This window comes from Myiozetetes cayanensis, unplaced genomic scaffold (genome assembly GCF_022539395.1).
Source record: "Myiozetetes cayanensis isolate MyiCay16 unplaced genomic scaffold, myiCay2020 scf1, whole genome shotgun sequence".
In the NCBI taxonomy this organism is placed as follows: domain Eukaryota; kingdom Metazoa; phylum Chordata; class Aves; order Passeriformes; family Tyrannidae; genus Myiozetetes; species Myiozetetes cayanensis.
This window is the reverse complement of record NW_026086604.1, coordinates 126708561-126729440: the sequence shown is the minus strand read 5'-3', so window position 1 is coordinate 126729440 and position 20880 is coordinate 126708561. Positions and strand designations below refer to the sequence as shown.

At 42.7% G+C, this 20880-nt stretch overlaps 1 protein-coding gene across 7 annotated transcripts in view; it reads left to right on the top strand.

Moving 5' to 3' along the window:
* Positions 1-781: 781 nt before the first annotated feature.
* PPP1R9A (protein phosphatase 1 regulatory subunit 9A) overlaps positions 782-20880 on the top strand; it is a 139603-nt gene continuing 119504 nt past the window's right edge. For 2 of the 7 annotated variants that reach the window (XR_007630219.1, XM_050327131.1), the window contains exon 1: positions 1894-4115. Coding sequence is in view for 6 of the 7 variants with exons in the window: in XM_050327131.1 (XP_050183088.1) it covers positions 2649-4115 (1467 nt within the window). In the remaining variant the exon portion in view is untranslated. Of the gene's footprint in view, positions 966-1198; positions 1329-1522; positions 1619-1892; positions 4116-20880 lie in introns of those variants that run through there. The other 5 variants (XM_050327092.1, XM_050327083.1, XM_050327100.1 and 2 more) reach the window with 5 other exon arrangements.

The following is a 20880-nucleotide window of genomic DNA, read 5'->3' as shown; positions in this document are numbered from 1 at the left end:
GAGAAAAACCGTTTGAGCTGCATCCTCTTGGTGCAAATTAGATTAACTAGAGATTGACACCTGTGACCACTTGGATGGTATATAGTACCCGTGCTTCAGTGTCATTAAAACTAATGGATCTATATACCTCATGTCTTTATTTTCAGTCACCGCTGTCTTTATTCTGTGTGCATAATAATTAGTTTCCAGAATTTGCAGTGTACATCCCCAGGCCGTTTTCTGGATATTTATGCAATTAGTTTAATGAACTTTGCTAAGGAGTTGCTATGTGATTAACAGTCATTACCTTCTTGGATTGCCAGTTTTACAAATTACCTAGAGATTTCATGTTCCGCAATTTTCTTATTTGTAGCATAAAGCCAAAACATTTTTGCGGTGAACTCGCCCAGCTAACGAACAACAAAGGCATGCTGGTTGTGGTTGTGCTCCAAGGGTGATCCACTGTGATCCCCCGTCCCTGTCAAGAGCTGCCAGAACAAGCGATGCCAACGGAGCTGTGCGCGGTTTCCTGGGGTTCGTCACCAGCACGTTCCTCGCTGGGGCGGGCTGGGTGAATGGATCAACAGCGAGGGAGGGAAAACGCAGGGTCTCGATCTGCAGGGAGCTCTCCGTGCGCTCGGTGCCCTGCGCGACCGCGGGTTTCCAGCAGCGGGAAGGAGCGGGAGATTTCCCGGGACCCGGGGCACTGCCCCTGCCGCCGGGGGCGGGCGCGCTGCCTCCTCCGACACGGGCGGGTGCCGAGCCGGCCCGGTCCGCCGAGGTCAGGCTGGAAACCAGCGCTCCCAGGGCGGGAAGGAGGGGATAAGCCGGGGCGGGGGCAGCCAGCGGGGATCGGCGCCGGCGGCGTGGCCGCGGCCGGGCCCGTCCTCCGCCGTTCGGCGGTCACCGCCCGGGGCCGGACTGCAGCGGGCTCGCCGCCTCCCCCGCCCCGCCAGCGGAGCGAACCACTGCGGCTCTCCGAGGAGGTGAGGCACCTGTCACCCGCGGGCGGCGGCGGCGGGAGGCGGCCCCGCGGCGGGCGGCGGCGGCGGCTCGGGCGCGTCCGGCGGCGGGGCGCGGCGGGCGCGGGGAGGCGGCAGGGCGGGCGGCGGCGGGAGCGCGGCTGCGGCGGGCGCGGCCCTCAGCCTCCCCCGCGCCGCCGCCGCGGGTGTGCGCGGAGCCGTGTCCGTGCCCCGCCGCTGCCGCTGCCTGCAATGGCGTTGAGGCGACGCGGCGGCGGCTGCTGCCTCCTGTCAGGCGGGCGGCGGCAGCGCCCGCTCTGCGCAGAGGAGGCGCGGGGGCAGCGCTGAGCCGGGCGGCCGGCGGAGCCCGTCACGGCTGTGGGCTGGGTAAGGAGTGGTGCGCGCTGGGAGGGAGAGGCGCCGGGCTCCGTGAAGAGCAGCCCTGGCACCGGGCTTTTGTTCCACGGGGCGGCGGGCGGCTGCCCGGGCACTGCCCCGCCGCAAGGTGCTGCCGCCCGCGGCCCCGCCGCTCCTGCCCGGCGGCGCGGCACGGCTGCCCGAGGAGAAGCCGCCGCGGGGGCTCCAGCGCTGTCCGCTCGGGTTAAGTTTATTGCCTTCTGCGAGAGCGGCGGGTGTCGCCGAGAGCCGCTGCCGCGTGGCCTTTCCAGTCGACCGTGGTGACCGCCGGGAGCGGGGCGCGGAGGGGCGCGGGGGCTCCGGGCGGTGGTGCCGGCACCGCGTGTGCGGCGGGCACAGCGAGGCGTCCCCGCCTCGGCGGGAGCGGCGGTGGCGCGGCAGGGCGAGGGCTGGGGAGGAGGGACGGAGGGGAAGGGAGAGGGGTTTGGCTCTGGGTGACCGCCGTGCTTCCCTGCGCTGGGCTGCGGGGGCCGGGGCCGAGTCCCTCGGGCCGGGGATGGGAGCGGGTCCAGCCCCTGGCTCCGCTTCTGCATCTCCGCGTTGGGCATCTCCAGGTTCCTCCAGATGTTAAAACCGCTGCCTGTGACAAGGGGCAACTTTCTCTAACGGGATTTCACTTTCTTTATCATGTCAGCTGAGGGTGTTAACTGTGGGTGCATTTTTTTGATTTCCCTCGAGCTGATGGTTAATTTGCCTTTCTAAGCATATTATCTTTGATTGTATTTCTACCATTATGTTTCTATGAGAGAGGACAGATTGTGTTACAGTGGCTCACATTTCATGTCACACTGCCTTTCTTTTGCGTGCATATTTGTGCCATGGTACTTGTGAATGATAAGATGTGATAATCTGTTCTTTCACTATGGAATGATGTTATAGATTCTAAATTTTTGAACAGTCAATTTGAAAAAGTTTGTAATGGTAAGTTTTCATGTGTCTGTGCAGCGTTGGGTTGTAATTTATTTTTTTAAGTATTTTTTTGTAAATGTGTCAACAGTGAGTGGAAATTGTGACATTTAAAGTAAAAGTACCTGACATGGTTCAGAAAACCCTCCTTTTTATTGCAGGTTGAATCAGCCCTTGTTCTTGAGTCCTCGGTCGTGCTGCTTTGTCGAAATTGACTGCATGTGTTTAGATATTTGCCTCCAGATCTTCTGTGGAGTATGTTCCTGCTGAAGGGCAGTGGCCCCTGAGGAAAACCACTCCTCAAGCAGAATCTCAGCTGTGACAAACTACTGAAAGTGGTGCCACAGAAACTATGCAAGCAGGTTTTGCGGTCCTGGAGTAAACATGATGAAAACAGAGTCTTCAGGAGAAAGATCAACCCTCCGAAGTGCCTCTCCTCACAGAAATGCTTACAGGACTGAGTTCCAGGCCCTGAAAAGCACCTTTGACAAACCGAAATCAGATGGAGACCAAAAAGCGAAAGAGGAAGGAGAGGCCTCACAGAGCAGGGGAAGGAAATATGGCTCAAATGTCAATAGGATCAAGAACTTATTTATGCAGATGGGCATGGAGCCCACTGAAAGTGCTGGAGTTGCCCCTAAAACCAGGGGGAAGGGTGGCCCTCCATCACCTCAAAGACGAATTAGGCCCAAAGAATTTGTAGAAAAAGCAGATGGTTCAATTGTAAAATTGGAGTCATCTGTCTCAGAAAGGATTAGTAGATTTGATACTATCCATGATGGTCCTTCCTACTCCAAGTTTACTGAAACTCGGAAGATGTTTGAGCGAAATGCTCATGAAATGGGACATTCAAATCGCTATTCCCCAAAGAAAGAGAAAATCATTTCCAATGAGCTTCCGGATGAGTGGTGTAGCTCCAAGTCTCACAGAGGCAGCACTGATTCGCTGGACAGTCTTAGCCCAAGGACAGAGACTGTCTCTCCAACTGTGAGTCAGCTCAGTGCAGTTTTTGAAAACACTGACTCACACAATGCAATCGTTGTAGAAAAGTCAGAAAACAACGAAGAGTACTCTGTAACTGGTCACTATCCACTAAACCTCTCATCTAGTGTCACAAATATACCCTCCCCAGTTGCAAACCTTGAGGGTTTCAGTCCTCTGAAAGAGGCTAGTACATGGTCTCCTCCAGCCAAACAGAGTACAGGCGTGATGGCTGTTGAGAACTCTCAGCAAACTAACACGCCTTCAACAGCAAGACAGAAAGTGTCTACAGGCATTTCAGCAGGTTCAAAAACAACTGAAGAAATAAAGAAGAGCACAGAGGCAAGTGCTGATTCTGTTGAGAGCTCTGCAACAAGTCAACAGGATTTGGTCAGCATGCGTGACAGTGAAAGATCTGTGGACCGCTGTTCTAGGAGTAAGTCAAAAACAGAGGCAGGAGTTTTGGTGCAACAAAAGGAACAGTCAGAAAATACAGAAGGTATCTTTGATCGATCTGAAGCTGCAGAATTAACAAGAAATGTAACTTCAGGTGGTGATTTTGCCACAGATGCAGTTTCAGATGCTACCGAGTCCCATTATGATGAGGCAAATGAAAAAGATGTGCATGAAGATGCCAATAATTTTCAGAGTTCCCACGTGTACATGCACTCTGACTATAATGTGTATCGGGTACGATCCAGATATAATTCTGACTGGGGAGAGACAGGTACAGAACAGGATGATCTAGATGACAGTGATGAAAATAACTGTTATGAACCTGATATGGAATATTCTGAAATTAATGGATTGCCAGATGAAGACGAAATCCCAGCCAACAGAAAAATACAGTTTAGCCGGGCTCCAATTAAGGTAAAATTTCTTATGTTCTTTTTTTTTGCAGTAGGTTAATTTTCAAATGCAGCTGTATTTGAAGGAGATTTTGACATCTGATCTCCTCTCTGAAAAGATTGCAGAGGGTCTTTTGATACATGTTTTTATTGCAGTCAACCAGTGAACATAATCTTAAATGAAATAAGGCAGCTGAGCTCTGATGAACTCATGTAATTTCCTAGACTTCTTGGAAATTGCGAATGACAGCTGGGTTTGTGAAGTTTGAGAATTTTAGCATGCATGTTTTGACTTCCAAGACTGAACTGTAACCACATGCTGAAATGTCGATGTGGATATTTGATGGCCTTTGTGCTGCTTGTTTCATTTCATTTGAAGTCACAGCTTCTTTAGATTCAATGGCTTTTCCTCAGCTCTCAGCAGATATTCTTGAAAGTACCGGTATTTAAAGACTCTCTCAAAATCGAGTGGGATTCTGTAGTGGAGGACAGTTAATACTCTGCGTCTGTATTCTGCGTCATCGTTTCTAGTAGTATTGTCGCTTTTTTAAAATATGTGTTTATCTAGGATATCTTAGTGCTACAGAAGGGTGAAGTCAGTTGACTGAAATACCTAATGAGAAGTGTGTTTTTTGCAGCGCTGTTATTGTATGTTTTTAAGTACCTTGAAATTACAGCTAAGAATGTTGTTTCCAGTAGTTTTCAGTGCAAGAAGGAATAACTAGTCAATAAAGAGTCATGTTTTGTTGTACCAGCTTTTCACTGCTGAGTCTCAGGGTTGAGTATTTTACTTCCTAATTGATTTTAGTGCATGTATCTGGTGGTTTGACCCTGGCTGAAGGTGCTAGATGACTCAAACGGACAATTCAAAAACATAGTAATTTTTGCAGAAATGGCTCTTAAAACAGCGTTATAACATTGAGTACTTGAAATGCAAACATTTTAAAATTAAAAACATGTAATTTGAGTTGACTGTTTTCATTGTGTGAGCTTAGCAATGAAAATCACTAAGTCAGTGAACAGAAGTTCCCCTATTGAAGTAATGTGATTTACACAATCTGGATTTACACTGCCTGTGGTTTAAGGAAGAGTAAGATGTATATTGTATTACGAAATTTTCATCTGAAGGAAGCATCCAGGTTTTCACATCTGTTTGTTGTGGAGTGGAGGGAGAAGAACGGCCCTGTGTTCTTCATGCTTCACAAGACTGTTTTTTACACTGAAACAAAACATTCCAAGACAAGATAATGCATTTTATTTTGTTTTGTTAGTATTTTATTCAGGCTTGCATCATGAACCAAAAATTCTGTGCGTTTATGCTCCCTCTAGATTATTCCCATAATTGAACTAGGTAGTTTTTTTGAAAATTTTTGGGAGGGGAAGTAGAGAAGATTTGCATTACAAAGAATTATGGAAGTTGTCCCCCCACTTCCTTCCCCCTCAGGCTGTACTAACAGATAAGATGATCTTTTCGCTTCTAAAAGGTCTACCAGTTGTTTATGATGGTTCCAAAAATGATAATCCAGAAGGTGACTCCACTGATTTTATTCTTGTGTTGGTCAGATTTTTCTACTGTTTCTTAAAGAGCTAACAGTGACAGTCTTACTTCAATATATTGTGGTCGTCTGTCTGAATCATGCTGTCATGCCAAGTGCTATAAGAGCATTTTCTCAATTATTTAGTTATAAATCTTTTTCTTTTCAAGTTTTTCATGCTATGTTCGTTTCAGATTATGTATGGTACAGTAATAATAACAGTCCATCAAGAAAATACTCTAAAAGTCATTTGTGTAAATAATGAAAGAGTACATTTGTCATGGGTTTAAGCATAAAGCACTCTTAACAAGCTTATACAAAGTAAAAGAATCATTGCTTTAATTATTCTAACATCTTTTTTGTAGATAGGAAGAAAACAGAATAAAAGCTGATCTGGGAGTGAACAGTGTAGGAGGCATTGGGAGGTTTGGGAGAGCCCCTGCTTTTTTGTCTGTGGTGCCTCCAGTGCATGCAATCTTTTAGTCATGTGGGGAAGCAGAAGTGATACCATGTGGAAAGCTTGCACTAGGAGGAAGAAGTGCAGCAAAAGTTGTGGGAAATTAAAAGTTTCTTCTCGAGCTTTCCTCCCTTTTCTCTGCAATGCTCTGTAGTACCCTCGGCAGTGTCAAGTGGTGTAAGCCCTGGCAGGCTGCCAGTGCCATCAGGTCACTGCTGGGCCACGCCGCCACAGGCAGGGACCCGGGAAGGGCAGCTGGAAAAACCCCTCGTGGGTCCTCGTGGCTTCTGAGTCTCTGGGATGCTGCACTCCTTCTCCAACAGCATTGCCAATTCAGCATACTGCTGGGAGGTTGGGAACTGGCTCTGGCAAGAGGTTTCTGCTCAGCAGGTAGGTGTCAATGAGCAGTGCAGGTGCCTTGCACAGCGCTAGCGGATGAACTTACCCAGTCACTCCCTGTACCCATCTGTTATGTGGGGATGATGCTTGCTAACTAACTAGACAGTAACTACTTGAGAATTTTTCTTAATGTGCTATTTTGTATGTTAGTGGTTATAACTGGTTTCGTTAATAGTTTGCTGAATGTCACCTCATGCATGATGTGACTAAAAGAAAGAGGAAAATATAAAGCAATGTAGGAGTATTTTCTGAACTGGTGAAAGCCTATTTCTCTTTATGAAAATGAAGCAATTTGTATTTAACTACTCTGCTAGATAGGGGTGTGCAAAGTCCAGCCAAAACTCTATGTGTTTAGTGCTGGTTTTACAGTATTGGACCTTCACTCTCCTCCTGCAGGTGAGCTCTGAAATAATTAACAAAATTGGTATTTGTATGTGTAACCTGTGAAATCAATGGGTAGTTATTGTCATAATGTTGTTACTTGAAGGTCTCAGCAGATTTAGATAAACGTCTTTGGACTATTTTTCTGTATGATTTTTCAGGTAGACATATTAAGGGACTTTTTGTCCCTCTAGGGGAAATACTGGGGACTATAGGAAGTAATGAAGTATAGGCAGAATGATGAATAAATAAAATATTACTCATCAAACTGATAAAGACTGAATTCTGCTTGTCTCCTGAGCAGGAAGATCACCCAGTTATTGAGAAACTCACTATAAACATTCAACTCAATGCATGCAGGAAATCCTACTCTGTTACAGTCTGTAATTTTGCTATCAGAGATCCCATCCTCCATGGGCCATTTGCTCTGGTCTGGGATTATGGGATATATTTGCTGATCTCATCTCTGTTGGAAGTTCCTTTAGGAGTAGGTGACAGCCTAGGGACCACTGCAGGCTTAGAGAGTTTCTAAGTATTTGGAGTGTGGCATCACTGACGTGAGTCTGTGACACGTGTGTGTGTGTGTCTGTGGGAACTTTATCAGTGCTGGCCTGCTCTCATGATGAGGTATTGTGTTTGTGCTCAGGGATAGAACCGAAGCTCTCCAAGGTGAGTGTAAGAGGTGAAGAAGATAAGTAAGTGCATTGAGGAAAAAATTATCCTGGTTTCGCCAGGGATACTTTTCTACAAAAAAAAAAAAAAAAAAAAAACACAACAACAACAAAAACCCCAACAAAAATGCCCACCAACCCCCCCCACCAAACCAGCACTTAGGTGATTTGTTGTTTTTTTCATTGAGTTTTGCAGGGTTTCCTGAGGGTTGGGTTATTCTACCGCTTCCCAAGAACTGGGGGCTAATTGGACAAGGTCTGCCAGTAGTGCAGAATTCATTAGCTCCTGGCTTTCCATGCTCTAGCAAATGGAAATGTATTGATTGTCCAAATCATAGTCCTTTTTGAGCTACATTTCCTCCATCCTGAGTACAATTAGACTGGAAGGGTAATGTTCACCTCTTCTCTTTCCAAGTCCAGAATTTCTGCTGTCTTGATAGCTGATGGCTGCATCTTCAGTTACTGCCTGATTTTTGGCACCAGGTACCAGTTAAACCATTTAAAGCTGTTAGCAGCAATTGGTGTCACCTGCTGAGTCTTGTTTTGCAACCTTCTGCTCCTCTGACTTGCTCCTACCAGCCAAGGGGCTGGGCAGTATGTGATCAGACCGTATGGCAGACAGCAGGTAACTTGTGGTTCTGCACAGGATTTTAGCTCAAGCCGCTGCTGCAGTTTGCAGTGTTCCATAACGCTTCCTCAGGGTGCAGTGGTGAAGGGACATCTCTGCAAGAGACCTCTGCAAGAGACATCTCTGCAAGACCTCTATAAGTTTTGGGGTAGATGGGAGAAAGGGTAACAGGAAGGAAGGTGTATAGCAAATGGCTCTTCCATGCTTCAGCTAATTCAATATGAAGAGATTATAATCATAGTGCTTGTGCCTCAAATTGTGCTTCCTCTCTTTTGTCATGCAGCATGACTGAATTTTATACCCCACAGCACTTCAGTTTTCCAGATCATATTTTGTTCAGATGGTCTTCAGGAGTTGGAACTTCTTCTCTCTGTCTCTCTCTTGCCTTTGAAGACATTTTACCAGTGCTCTGATTGTAGTTCATTGTAGAATACAAATATGTTTGTATTTAAAGTTGTTTTGAATTTTTTTTATGAACTATATGGTGATTTCTCTTATTAAAAATCAGTTCAAGGAATGAATAATTCTTTTAGTTATTCCTCATTTCTGTCACTAAAATCATAGAATCATACAATGGTTTGAGTTAGAAAGGATCTTAAAGATCATGTAGTTCCAATACCCCTGCCGTGGACAGGGACACCTTTCACAACAAGACTTTGAACACTTCCAGAGATGGGGCATCCACAATTTTTCTGGGCAACCTGTTCACCACTCTCACGGTAAAGATTCTTTTCTAAATATCTGATCTAAACCTATTTTCAGTTTGAATCCATTTCCCCTTCCTTGTAAGCATGCCTTCAGGTACTGGAAGGCTGCAATTAGGTCACCCCTCTTTTACAGGTTGAACAATCCCAATTCTCTCAGTCTTTCCTTGTTGGAGAGATGCTCCATCCCTCTATCTTGGTGGCCCTCTTCTGCATCTTCTCCAACAGTTCCTGTGCTAAGGGCTCCAGAGCTGGATGCAGCACTCTGGCTGGGGTCTCACCAGAGCAGAGCTGCAGAATCACCTCCCTCGACCTGCTGCCCATGCTGCTTTTGATGAAGCCCAAGACACAATTGGCTTTCTGGGCTGCAGATGCACATTGCTGGCTCATGTCCAGCCTCTCATCCACCAGCACCCCCATGTCCTTCTTAGCAGGGCTGCTCTCGGTATGTCCGTCCCTCAGCCTGTATTGATACCAGGGGTTGCCCCGGCAAAACATGTTCAGGAATGTAAATAGTGGCGGAGAAAGAATCTGAAACAATCTGACACTAATTACTTTAGAAATATTTGCTCTAAAATATCATTGTTGTTTGTCTGGTAAGCATCAAAATAAAGTATGCTGAAAACATTTTCAAATTTTAGGGTTAAAAAAAAAGTATTTGCCTGGTTAAGTGTTTAGTACTGTATTTACCTGTTGCTATGATGTTGATGAACTATTTTGGATCATAGGAGTCACAAGAGAAGGTTACCCATCTGCAAGCATTGTACAGGCCATGGCTTCAAACTTACCACTGCTTCTATTTGTGCTTTACTTAAGTGAATACCAAATTGGGTTTAGGTGATCTCCAGATCTTCCTCCCACCCTCAGTGAGGCTGTGATTCTATAAATAAAGTAGTACCAGTGCATGTTAGGATACTTGTTGTTTAAGGCCAGTGTGGAAGATAGAACTTGCAGAAAAGTCGTGAGGCTGTGTTAGATTTGAAACAATTACACAATCTGAGAAAGCTGTCCACTTTTTGAATAGTTTAGTTATGAAAGCTTACAGATAAAGATGCGTAGCTCTTTCTGAAATCACTGAAAGAGTATTTTGCTTTCCTTAAATCTAGTTCTCTACTTCATTTCCTCTGTCCAGGAGGAAGCCTAGAAGATAAGAGGGCTAATGTGTAAACTCCAGTAGCCAGATAGCTGTGGAGCCTAGGATTGTTGGTAATCATAGCATCATAGAATCAGCGGGATTGGAAGGGACCTCTGAGATCATCAAGTCCAATCTTTGATCCACTATCACCGTGGTTGTTAGACTATGGCACTAAGTGCCACATCCAGTCTCATCTTAAAAACCTCCAGGGATGGAGAATCCACTACTTCCTTGGGCAGCCCATTCCAATGCCTGATTACCCTCTCTGTAAAGACTTTCTTCCTAATATCCAACCTAAACCTCTCCTGGCAGAGCTTGAGACCATGCCCTCTTGTCTTACTGATAGTTGCATGGGAGAACAGATCAACCCCCACCTGGTGGCAACCTTTCAGGTAGTTGTAGAGAGTGATGAGGTCTCCCCTGAGCCTTCTTTTCTGTAGGCTAAATAATACACTAAATAATACACTGAAGAACAGGATGTGGTTGGAGAAGTGGGCCATATGGACATAGGGACAAATGTCCTTGTTCTGTCTCCTGGAGATAAGCACTACATAGTACACCACAACTACAGGAATGAGATTGAGAAAGGGGCATGTCATGTTGTTGAAAGGCTCACCCAGTAGGGGGATTAAGGCCCCTAAGAACCCTCAAAGCCCTCTGACCCATTTCCAGAAAGGTGTAGAAATCAGACTGCACATGATAACTAATTTGTGTAGAAAGCAAGAAACTTATCTCCAGGGTGGGGAACAGTTATCTATAGAACGGTATCTCCATGAAACCCAGGCGTGTGCACACCCCAGAACCCTGGACATCTCATCAGCTGTATAAATGCTGGAGCCAAAACTGGCAGTCTTTTCTTTCTGTCTCTTGCTCTTTCTCCCTTTCCCTCTCTCCCCCCCTTCCTCTTCCTCACTTCCACCCCCCTCATTAGTCCCCACTCTGTTCACCCTATACCTTTGTTCAAAACTCACTGCCCTATGCTTGTACTAGGAAATAGGGACTAACTTATACCAGTTTCCATGCCAAGTGCATAATTTACGTAAGCTCTGTGGACCCTCTGTCTTTTTTTTGTCCCTTTTGACCACTAGCATCTGTGAATCTTGGGTGCTCCTTCCCCGTAAGGGTGGGACACCACAGTCCATGCTTCATTTACAGCATTAGGAATGGACGGTAGTTTTGGTTAAAGCACAAAACTAGGTATTAAGTAGGCTAAACCTCTGTCTCCTGTGGTGTTGAATGTATTACTGAATCTTATGCTGATATTTGAATAAAATGGGCAGCAAGTTTGTGATTTGTTTAGTCCATCTTTACTTGTGACGTAGTTTGATGTACAGAGCTATTGCTTGGGTAGCTTGGAACATGTCTATTCTGCTACATATAATGAACTTACACTTTTTTGAGGTATTGTCAGCTATGGGGAATTCTACTGATTTAAGCAGTAATAAAGTGTGTTGTACTGCAAGGATTGTCTTGCTAACTCTGATTATTTGTAAAAGTTAACAGTGTAAAAAAGCAGGTTTTTTTGTTCTGGTGATAGGGATGTATAGAGCATTTCTGGGACCTGTTCTTTTATTTCAGTTACATCTGTTATGAAGGATCTTTTTATGAAAAGCAAAACCTTTTATATGTATTTGTCAGGGAAAGGAATGAGAAGTAAATATTAAGGATTCGAAGACTGGATGGTCTGAGTTAAGGAACAGTGAATGGATAAAGCATTCCAGAACAGTTATTAGAAGGTCAGTACCTTTTACATGGTTATGGTTATTGGAAGGTCGGTGCATTGTACATGGATATCTCATATTATTGATTTCAAATTTTATACCTTCAGTGGATGAGTCTTTCATACACAGTGATTTCAGGTGCAAAAGAGTTTTCTTTTATTAAGTACACATGGAATTATTGGAATACAGTAGATGGAATAAAGTTATTTGCCTGCCATGATGTGCTGTGGAGACTTTAACTCTTATATAGGTCATAATTTCCCTACTAATTCTAAAGATCAGTAATTCCTGGAGGTTCACACACAGTTCTTGAACTAAAAAGAAATAATGTTGCTTTAAACTGGGTTTCATAAGCATGGAGGGCATTCTAGGAGAACTGTTTGTAGAAACCAAGTTTGGATTGAATAATTGGCATCAGAGGTTTATGTGGTTTAGATTGAAAGGGGTTTCCAATTAAAGTTTTGAATTTCAAAAATGCAGTCTGAGAAACTGTAGGGAAATGGTTTGAAATTAGTTGAACCAAAGAGCAAAGGGAGCTCTTTGATTCAGAATTAGAAAAAGTGATTAGATTTGTATCCCAAGGAAAAGCAGAATACACAAGTAGAATGACTGCAGACCTAATCAGAAAAAAAGCCAACCAAAGAGAACATCATAAGCTAGCCAAGGACTTGGAAGGAGTGGCAAAAGTGATTGTTCAAAAAATGAAGAATGTCATAGGGTTCGGAAGCCTTAAATGTGAATAAGAAGTTGCCAGAAGTCAAGCTGAGTTTGACCTTGTAAAGGAAAATAATCCAAGCAGTAAAAAGCTATTTATCCATTAAAAATGAAACAAGAAAGGAAGTTGGGCGTTACGCAGTGAGCATGAAGTTATGATTTGAGTTACCATCTCCAGTTTATATTATAGTTTAGCCTTAATTTTTGGTGCAGTAGGTCATGTTGAACATGGAATCAGGATCAAGAGTGAAATAAATGTATACAAGTGAAAACTGTTAGAATGGAAATTCATGCAGTGAAACGAAGAAGAAACTTAGAAGCTCCTAGTGCTCGGGTTTGTATGGGGCTGGGTCAAAGAAGTTGTGTTTTAGAAAAATTGTGTAACAAAACATTTCAAAACAACCAACACAAGCAAAATAGAGATGGCATTTAACTGCAGAAGAGCAAATGCAGTAGCAGCTGTTTTTCAGAAAGTGGAGAAGAGGTGGTTATGGCAGCCTGAAAATTATTAATTTTTTTTTTTTCCTGTAGCACAGCAATAGCAAACACTTAAAAGAATCAAAGGCAGGAAGGCAAATGGAATACATGTAAATGGATTTATCAGAGGCGGTATATGTCAGACTAAATTAGGATCTGCCTTTGATAAGATAAAAGACCATGTTAAAAATTTCAGCAGTTCTGTCTCAGAAAGTTGGAGCACACTAATGACACTTGCTTTTGACGGAAAATGGGGAAGGCTTATCATTGCATATGATTACAGTAAAATACGGGTGACTGGGAGGACTTGAGTAGTCTGAATGGATTTATGAGCTAAGAACTTTCACGGTGAACTAGTGACTCATTTGTAGGGGACAACTGCTAAGGAGAAAACCACTTTGTGACTCGCTTGCACTGAATAACATTGCGGTGTGATGCAGCTGTGAAGAAGGGAAATGGCATTCTAGATACATGAGGCAAAATATTTTGGAATTGGTAGGGAATTGTAGGTGTCTAAATTATAACTCGCTAAGGAGACTTCATCTGGAACGTGTCTGGTGGATTCTGCTTCAGGCAAGTGTGTTTGCAGGAAGGGCTGCAGCAACTTGGTGCTCTTATCTGTTTTTTTCTTGGTTAATTCTATCATAAAACAGGGGCCTTAAGAAATTTATCTTGGCCGCTGAGTGATGACAAAGCCTGAAAATGAGCATAATTAAATCTCTGGTATATTCATAAAGAAAAGGTACCTGAAGACCAAGGGGCAGCATTCCACTTTTAAGGTGAAATTGAACATTTTCCAACTAAGAGTAAAGAATTGTAATAGCAGGCACTCTTTTCCTGTGTTCCTAATAGACTACTGTGTTGTCTGATAATGTCTATTAGTCCTGTGAAATGTTGCTGTTTCCTTCAGCACTGTTGAACTTGAAGGCCACAAATAATCTGTTTAAAAAAGTACCAAACATTTCTGTAGTTAAACAATACAAAGCAATAGCTGTTATTTTGTGCTATACTTTTTAATATAGAAAGTGTTCCGGTGAGGGAAGCAAATTTTCCTTCAGTTACTTACTAGAGTTGATTCAAGAGACCTGCTGGATCACAGAGATAGTTCCATGTGATAAAGTCACTGGAAGTTGTGAATTCAGCATTTATCTCCAAGACCCACTTGTGTCATGTTATTACACATACAGCTGCACTTCTTAGTCTGTGCACATCTGTAACTTCTGATGTTCCTCCCTGCAGTTTCCATCTGCCTTAGTATTCAGTGCATAATCTCAAGGGCATAAGATGCTGGTTCACATTGAAAGGATATCTTTTAATATTCAGTCTATGCTGCATGTAGACCTAGGGACTTCTATTTGATAAAATACCTGTATTTGAAATTTACTATTCACATTATTTTTTTAAAAGCAAGAAACTATGGAGACTTTTAAGTCATGCTATCAAACTGCTCTCTAATAGATCGAGATCATGGTCTTTTTGATAAAAAATATCCCAATGCTTTATCTAGCCTTGTAATCATTTTTACATCTTTGTAAGTTGCAGTCCTCTCTAAGGTGGACCGTGATGTATTTAGGTACTAACATACTTAGATTCCTTAGGTATATAGAATCTGACATACTTAAATATTTACCTGTTAGCTCTACCTTCTCGGAAGCCCAAGGATATTTGCTTGTTAATGTTGACTTAGTGATTGCCCAGTAGATTTCATTGTGTTTAAGCAGAATACTGAAATTATTTTAATACTTTATTTTCACAAGGGCAAGCCAGAGAGAACTCATTAATCCACAGGTTTAGAGCACTCTTGAAAAAGATAATTTAACAGTGTGGCAAAGTGCACTAACACAAATGAGAATGTTTCAGTATGATCTTTGATATGAAGAGACTGCCAGACCATGTAGCTCTTTATTTCTCTTTGCCCAGCATTTTCCTCTGAAGTAGTTGATCAATTTTATCTCCTCTCTATCAGTAGGTTGACTGAAAACTGCTTCTTTTGATGTTTTGCACATTTCTTCCATGTCGATATTTAAGGTGTGGTGGGAGGGAAATACTATTAAAGAGAGGGATTCTTTTTTTATTCTTTCCCCCCCTTTGTCTCTATATGGCCAGTAAAGCAGTCTCCAGGCTTAACAGCTGTAGATCCAAAGTGGTTGCTGAGACTTGCTGAGGTTTACTGCAAGTGCGTGACTCAGTCGTTACCAGTAAATCTTGACCATTAAAAGGGACAGTTATGCCTGACCAACCTCACAACCATCTACAATGAAAATGACTGACTTGATAGGTGAGGGGAGAGCCATGGATATTGTCTACATTCACTTCAGTAAGGGTTTTGACATAATATATTCATAGAGAAGCTTGTTAAATGTGGGCTGGATGAGCAGATAGTGAGGTAGGTTGGAAACCGGCTGAAGAGAGAGGTGGGAAGACAGAAACTTCATGAAGTTCAACAGGGAGAAATGCAGAATCCTGCCCCTCATGGGGGAAAAGTCCCATGCACCATTATATTCTGGAGGCCACCCAGTTGGTGGATCCTCTTCAGCTTTTCAGAAGAGGATCTGGGGCCCTGGAGAACTCCTAAGTGGAAGATGAGCCAGCAAAGCACCCATGTAGCAAGGAAGACTAATGATGTTCTGGGCTGTGTTAGGGTGAGGGCTGCCATCAGGTTGAGGGAGGCAATCTTTCCCCTACACTCAGAACTGGTGAGGCCACACCTGGAGTTCTGGGTCCTGCTCTTGGCTACCGAGCACAAGAGACTGGAGAAAGTCCAGTGAAGGCCCATGAAGATGATTACAGCTCTGGAGCATCTCTCCTGTGAGGAAAGGCTGAGAGAATTGGGACTGTTCAGCCTGCAGAAGAGAAGACTCAAGGGTGGTCTTATTAATGTATATAAATACTTTAAGGAAGGGTGCAGGGTCTTTCCAGTTATGCCCAGTGACGGGACCAGAGGCAATGGGTATAAACTGAAACATGGGAGGTTCCCTCTGAACGTCAGGAAAAGTTTTTCCCTGAGAGGATGACTAAGTGTGTACAGGTTATCTGGAGTGGCTCCGGGGGCATACTCCATCTTTGGAGATACTCACAAGCTATCTGGGAATGGTCCTGGGAAAGCAGTGCTATGGTTGAGCAAGGGTGACTTTCATAGCTCCTTTCCATCCTGCAGTTCTGTGGCTTAAATCAGAGAAAAATTATTTTCCTGATAGTGAAGTTTGGCAAAGGAAGAAGCTAAATTGCATCCAAGATGAATTCTTTTAATTTTATTATTTGTGAAATATATTAAGTGACCTCTTGTATTACATTTATCAATAATATTGTTTATCAGTCTAAGAGTGCATGGTTTTCCAAATCCAGGGGTTGTGCAGCAATTCCAGTAGGTTTGATTGTAATAGGTAATGTTGCTTAAAGATAGATGAGTATTTTAGCAAGAACTTATTGAACATAGCTTGAAATTTTACCTATACTTACAGGTAGTTAAGGATTGATAGTAGAATTTTAATGTTTCTTGTTAATGAGAGGCCCACCACTGTCGATCGAAAGAGCTATCTAATAAAGGATTTTAAGGGGCTTTTTGGATGTATTGTATACATGAGCAGATTGACCTAACTTTATAAGTAACGTTTAACAGTGCAAAAATTTTGGGTGAAATATTTAAACAAATATCATGAGTTAAATATTTATGATTAAGGGGAAAAATTTCAAATGGGTCATACAGAAATAAAACTGTTGAGGAGTAGTGTTCATTTGCAGCAGAGGCAAAGCCCACTAACTTTTGCATTTAGCAGTAGCTGAATTCTGTATGGCTGTTACTGTCCTGCAGCTGCTGTCCCATCCCTTGATTGGGATGGGAGTGTGATCTGAGTGCCCAGATGAGTCCAAGTACTCAAAAGTTGTGGTTAAACTGGTAAATGACCCCATACTGTGCTGTACACCTTCAGTGCACTTTGTAAAATGTACTAAGCTGCTAATTTTATATAGTTTATCTATGAAATCTTTCTGATAATAATGGAGAGAGGCATTTTGCTGGTTTTGTACAGCTCAAGAACTCCCAGAAGATAGACCAGTGTGTATGTCTGAAGATGACCAACAGCCATTTATAAAACATGGGAGGGGTTAGTGAGAAGTTTTTTGAGAAGAACTTTTAAGTAAAGGGAATAAAAGATAGTGAATTGTTCTTCACTCCTTTGGCTTAAAAGTGGTTCTATTAAAGCAAGCCTCTTGTGCCCATATATCATTTATGTTATTTATTTTATTTTTCTGGTGCAAAGGGAAGGGTCAATTGTGTCTCTAAGCCCTGTAGTTAATCCATACCACTAAGGACTGCAAGTTTCTGAGCTCGAGAAAGCTGGATTTAGCTTGAGAATGCTGTGCTGCTGGAAGCTAAATCCAGCACTGAGAGCCATGGGAGTTTGGCAGGGGTGGTGGCAGAGCAGTGGGGTCTCCTACCCCAGCTGGGCTGGGAGTGCAGGCTGGGTTGGAGCCTGGTCAGCACCCAGCACTGTTGCTCTGGCTGAGTCCTGCCCGAGCTTTTGTAAGCCAGTGGTACTCGATAGCACTGCAATTGCAACATTTTGGTTTCCAAGAAGCTGTAGGGCAGGTTTGTGGCCTTTTTTTCAAGAGCTAACCACTTCCGTCTGCATCAGTAGTCCCTCAGTTACAGTGTTATCCAAAATAACAGTTGAACCCTTTCTTCTCCATTTTGGCCCCCCTCCCTCTGATTGATTCTGGACGCTTCCAGGGCTGCTGTTTTCTGATGGCCTAGGACATAATTTCCTCTTTTATCATCAGTTTGCTTGTTTTCTAGGGCTACATACTTGACATTTTATATTACATTAAAAATAGAAAAGAAAACAAAGAAGCTTTCTTAATTATCAGTTTACATTTTTCATTGAGCATACATAGAACATATGCATCACTCAAAAGATTGAACATATTGCTGTGCTACTTTTTTTTCCACTGAGTTTATTTTATTGTGGCATTGTATGTGGATTTTATTTATTGTGTTTTATTATTTATAATAAGTAAATAATGTGTGAAATATGTAGCTTCATATCCATAAAGACTCTGTAAATGCTGTTTTTTCTCTCCACAGATCTTTCTGATCTTGTGCTTTGCTTTTGATAGCTTGCTTCTTTATTGTGTGAGAGATAACAAAATCTAGATGTGCCATATGTTCTGTTGCAGTTTTCCTTAAAACTGTTGCTGACACCTGAGAGGAGAGAAAGTGTTTTCTCTGGTCTGTATTGTGTGGAGTATCTGCTTCGTTTGGCCAATTTATAGGCAGATGCTTTTTAAAAGATACACCTGTACACCTAGAAAACTAAGAATTAAAAGAACTAACTTATTTGTGTATGCAGGTACTTGACTAATAAAATATTGCAGTGGTAATTCATCAAGAGGCTTTGAAAGATACTTCTTTGTCTTAAAAATTCTGTAGTTTATTCTTACATGGTAGGCATAACACTCCCAAGGGTGCGGGACTGGCTTTCACTGCAAGAGTTTTTGCAGTGCAGGGTAAACCTGCCAGGAGGGTGTAGCAAAAATGTCTGTTAAGGCTGAGCATTGCATGACTTCTCTGTGGTGTTAGGTATTTTTTGTTCTCTTTTAAACAAGAGTGGTACTATAATCATGAAATACTAGATCAAATTCTCTGTCTTTTATTGGTGCTGGAATTCCAAGATACAACATCACTTGGTGATTTGCTGCATAATAGTTGTCATTTAATGACTGGCTTGGATTACTTTGAAAATAAAGGTAAAAATGTCTCACTATCTGAAAAAAACACCAGTAACAGAAGAAAAGGAGGACTGTCCCTTATACCTCTTTCAAACCTCAGATGTTATTAAGCTCCTAAAGTGGAAAAAAAATGCAATTGTATGGTAAATTAAATTTGAAATACCTTACTTTGAGTGAATTGCTTCTGTTTATACCCATATTTGTGTATTTGGTGTATACATCAGTGTCACCATCAGAAATAAGATATTCTAGGGACTCCCAGACATTGTGCAGCCCTTTTTCATGCTTCTATCATGAACTTGATCCGTAAATTAGTTTAGCAGTACTGATAGCAGATTTCCAGGAGTTACAGCACCAACTCTGATTCAGTTCACTGAGCTTACATGCAAGAATTCCTGAGGGCCCGTAAGTGGGTACCAAACTGAACTGCACTGTTCTATGGTGTGCAAACTATACTGCGTAGGAATGGCAGACAATGGTGCCAGAAACCATCATTACAACATCACTAAGTCACATGTCATTTTCTGCACCATTTGGTTAGCCCATTGGGAATAAAAATAAGGTATCAGCATGCACTTAGAGCAGCTGGGCAGATATGATTATGGGAATAACCTGAAGAAGTGCACAGATACTAATTTTTCTGCTCTTATGATAACATTTGGCAGTGTTGAACAGAATGGGCATCAGAAGAGCTGCAAAACTGACAGACAGTGCTTCCTTTTCTCACAGCTTGCTTTTGTGGCAGCAAGTAAACTCAACAGAATGGGAAAGTTTGGAACAAACAGCTTCAGAGAATGGTGTAATGCAGCAAAAGAAGGTGGCACTTAATGTCAAAAAGCTTGTCAAATTGAGATGGCTTAGGGGAATTTTTCCTAAAGATGGAAGAATAATTATGATTATTAGAAGGTGAGGGGGAACCATTGCATGAATTTCCACTGCAGTTGCCGCCTGTGTTAAAAGCCTAGCTGTGAGATTGTAGGGTATTTTTTAGCAAAGATGATAAGAATTGTGCACCTTTTTTCTGTGCTTTGACTCTGTTTTCCCAAAGCAGCCAGCCCTGGGAATTGCAGTCTGTTACGCAAGGAGCCTAAAACAGTGCACTGAACATGTAGTCTGCTGTCTAATTATACTAAGTGCTGGTGGGATGGTCTCTTCATCCCCTTAAAAGAATTGTATCAGAAAATGTCTGCTCCAGGTAGATCTTTAATGAAACCTTGAACTGATACTTCACTGGAACCAGTTTTGATATCTGTTAAAATTCAAATTGCTGCAAAGCTATTTTACTAAGAAAGCAAATGACTTAGAGTTCCTAACTTTCAGTACTTTAGCTCTATAACTAAAAAAAAAATCCTGCATTTTTGGGTGATAGTTTATAACAAGTGGCATCAGCTATGTCAAAGAGGGTGTTGTGCCTTTAGTTGAAAGCAGTTCTCGAGTTTAATTACTAGTCAGTGAGTCTCCTTTGTGTGACCACATCACACCTCTGTAAGCTGATAAATTTTACGCTCAGAAAAACTTTGCTAGCGCTTAATGGAATTTCTTACTTACTGATCTTGGAGTATCATCTAACAAAGGCTGGCAGTTTTCCAGGTGTGTTGCAAATCTGTAATAAAATTTTATAAAAAACTTTGGCTTCTCCATAGAGTTAATAGAAGAGCTTGGAGAAGGGATAACCATCTTTGGAACGTGTGCTCAGGAAGGGAACTCAGACCTCCATAATTTTCTAGAAGAGCATTTACCTAAACACTGTACTGTAGGTTACATTGTGTTCTTCCATCCTTTCGGTTGAACACGGAACCAAAAGAAATGTCTGTACAGGATGAACTTGCAGGTCCTGGCACAAGAAAGAACACAAGAGTAAATATGATCATACAGCTTAATATTTAGACCATTTCCCTTTGGCACTGAGGGAAGCTTTGGGATCTGAGTTGTGCTGAAAGACTTGTTAAAATGGAACAGGTAAGGAGCTATTAGATTTAAAAAGAGATTCTTGGGTGTAAGGGGAAAATGAATATTAACTCCCACATATTGTATGAGTGTTATGAGCACTTGGCCTTTTATATGAAATGCACCACTGTCATCTCTTCCTCTCCTGGATAAGCTTTCATGAAGAGAGTTAGATCTTCCTTGGTTTTTTGATCAAATGTGACAGTCGCCTGCCTTCAGGAGGCAGTTGTAGGCTTTGAGCCTTGAGTAAAGGAGGCATCTGCATGCACTCTTATTAGGGCTGGAAGCTGG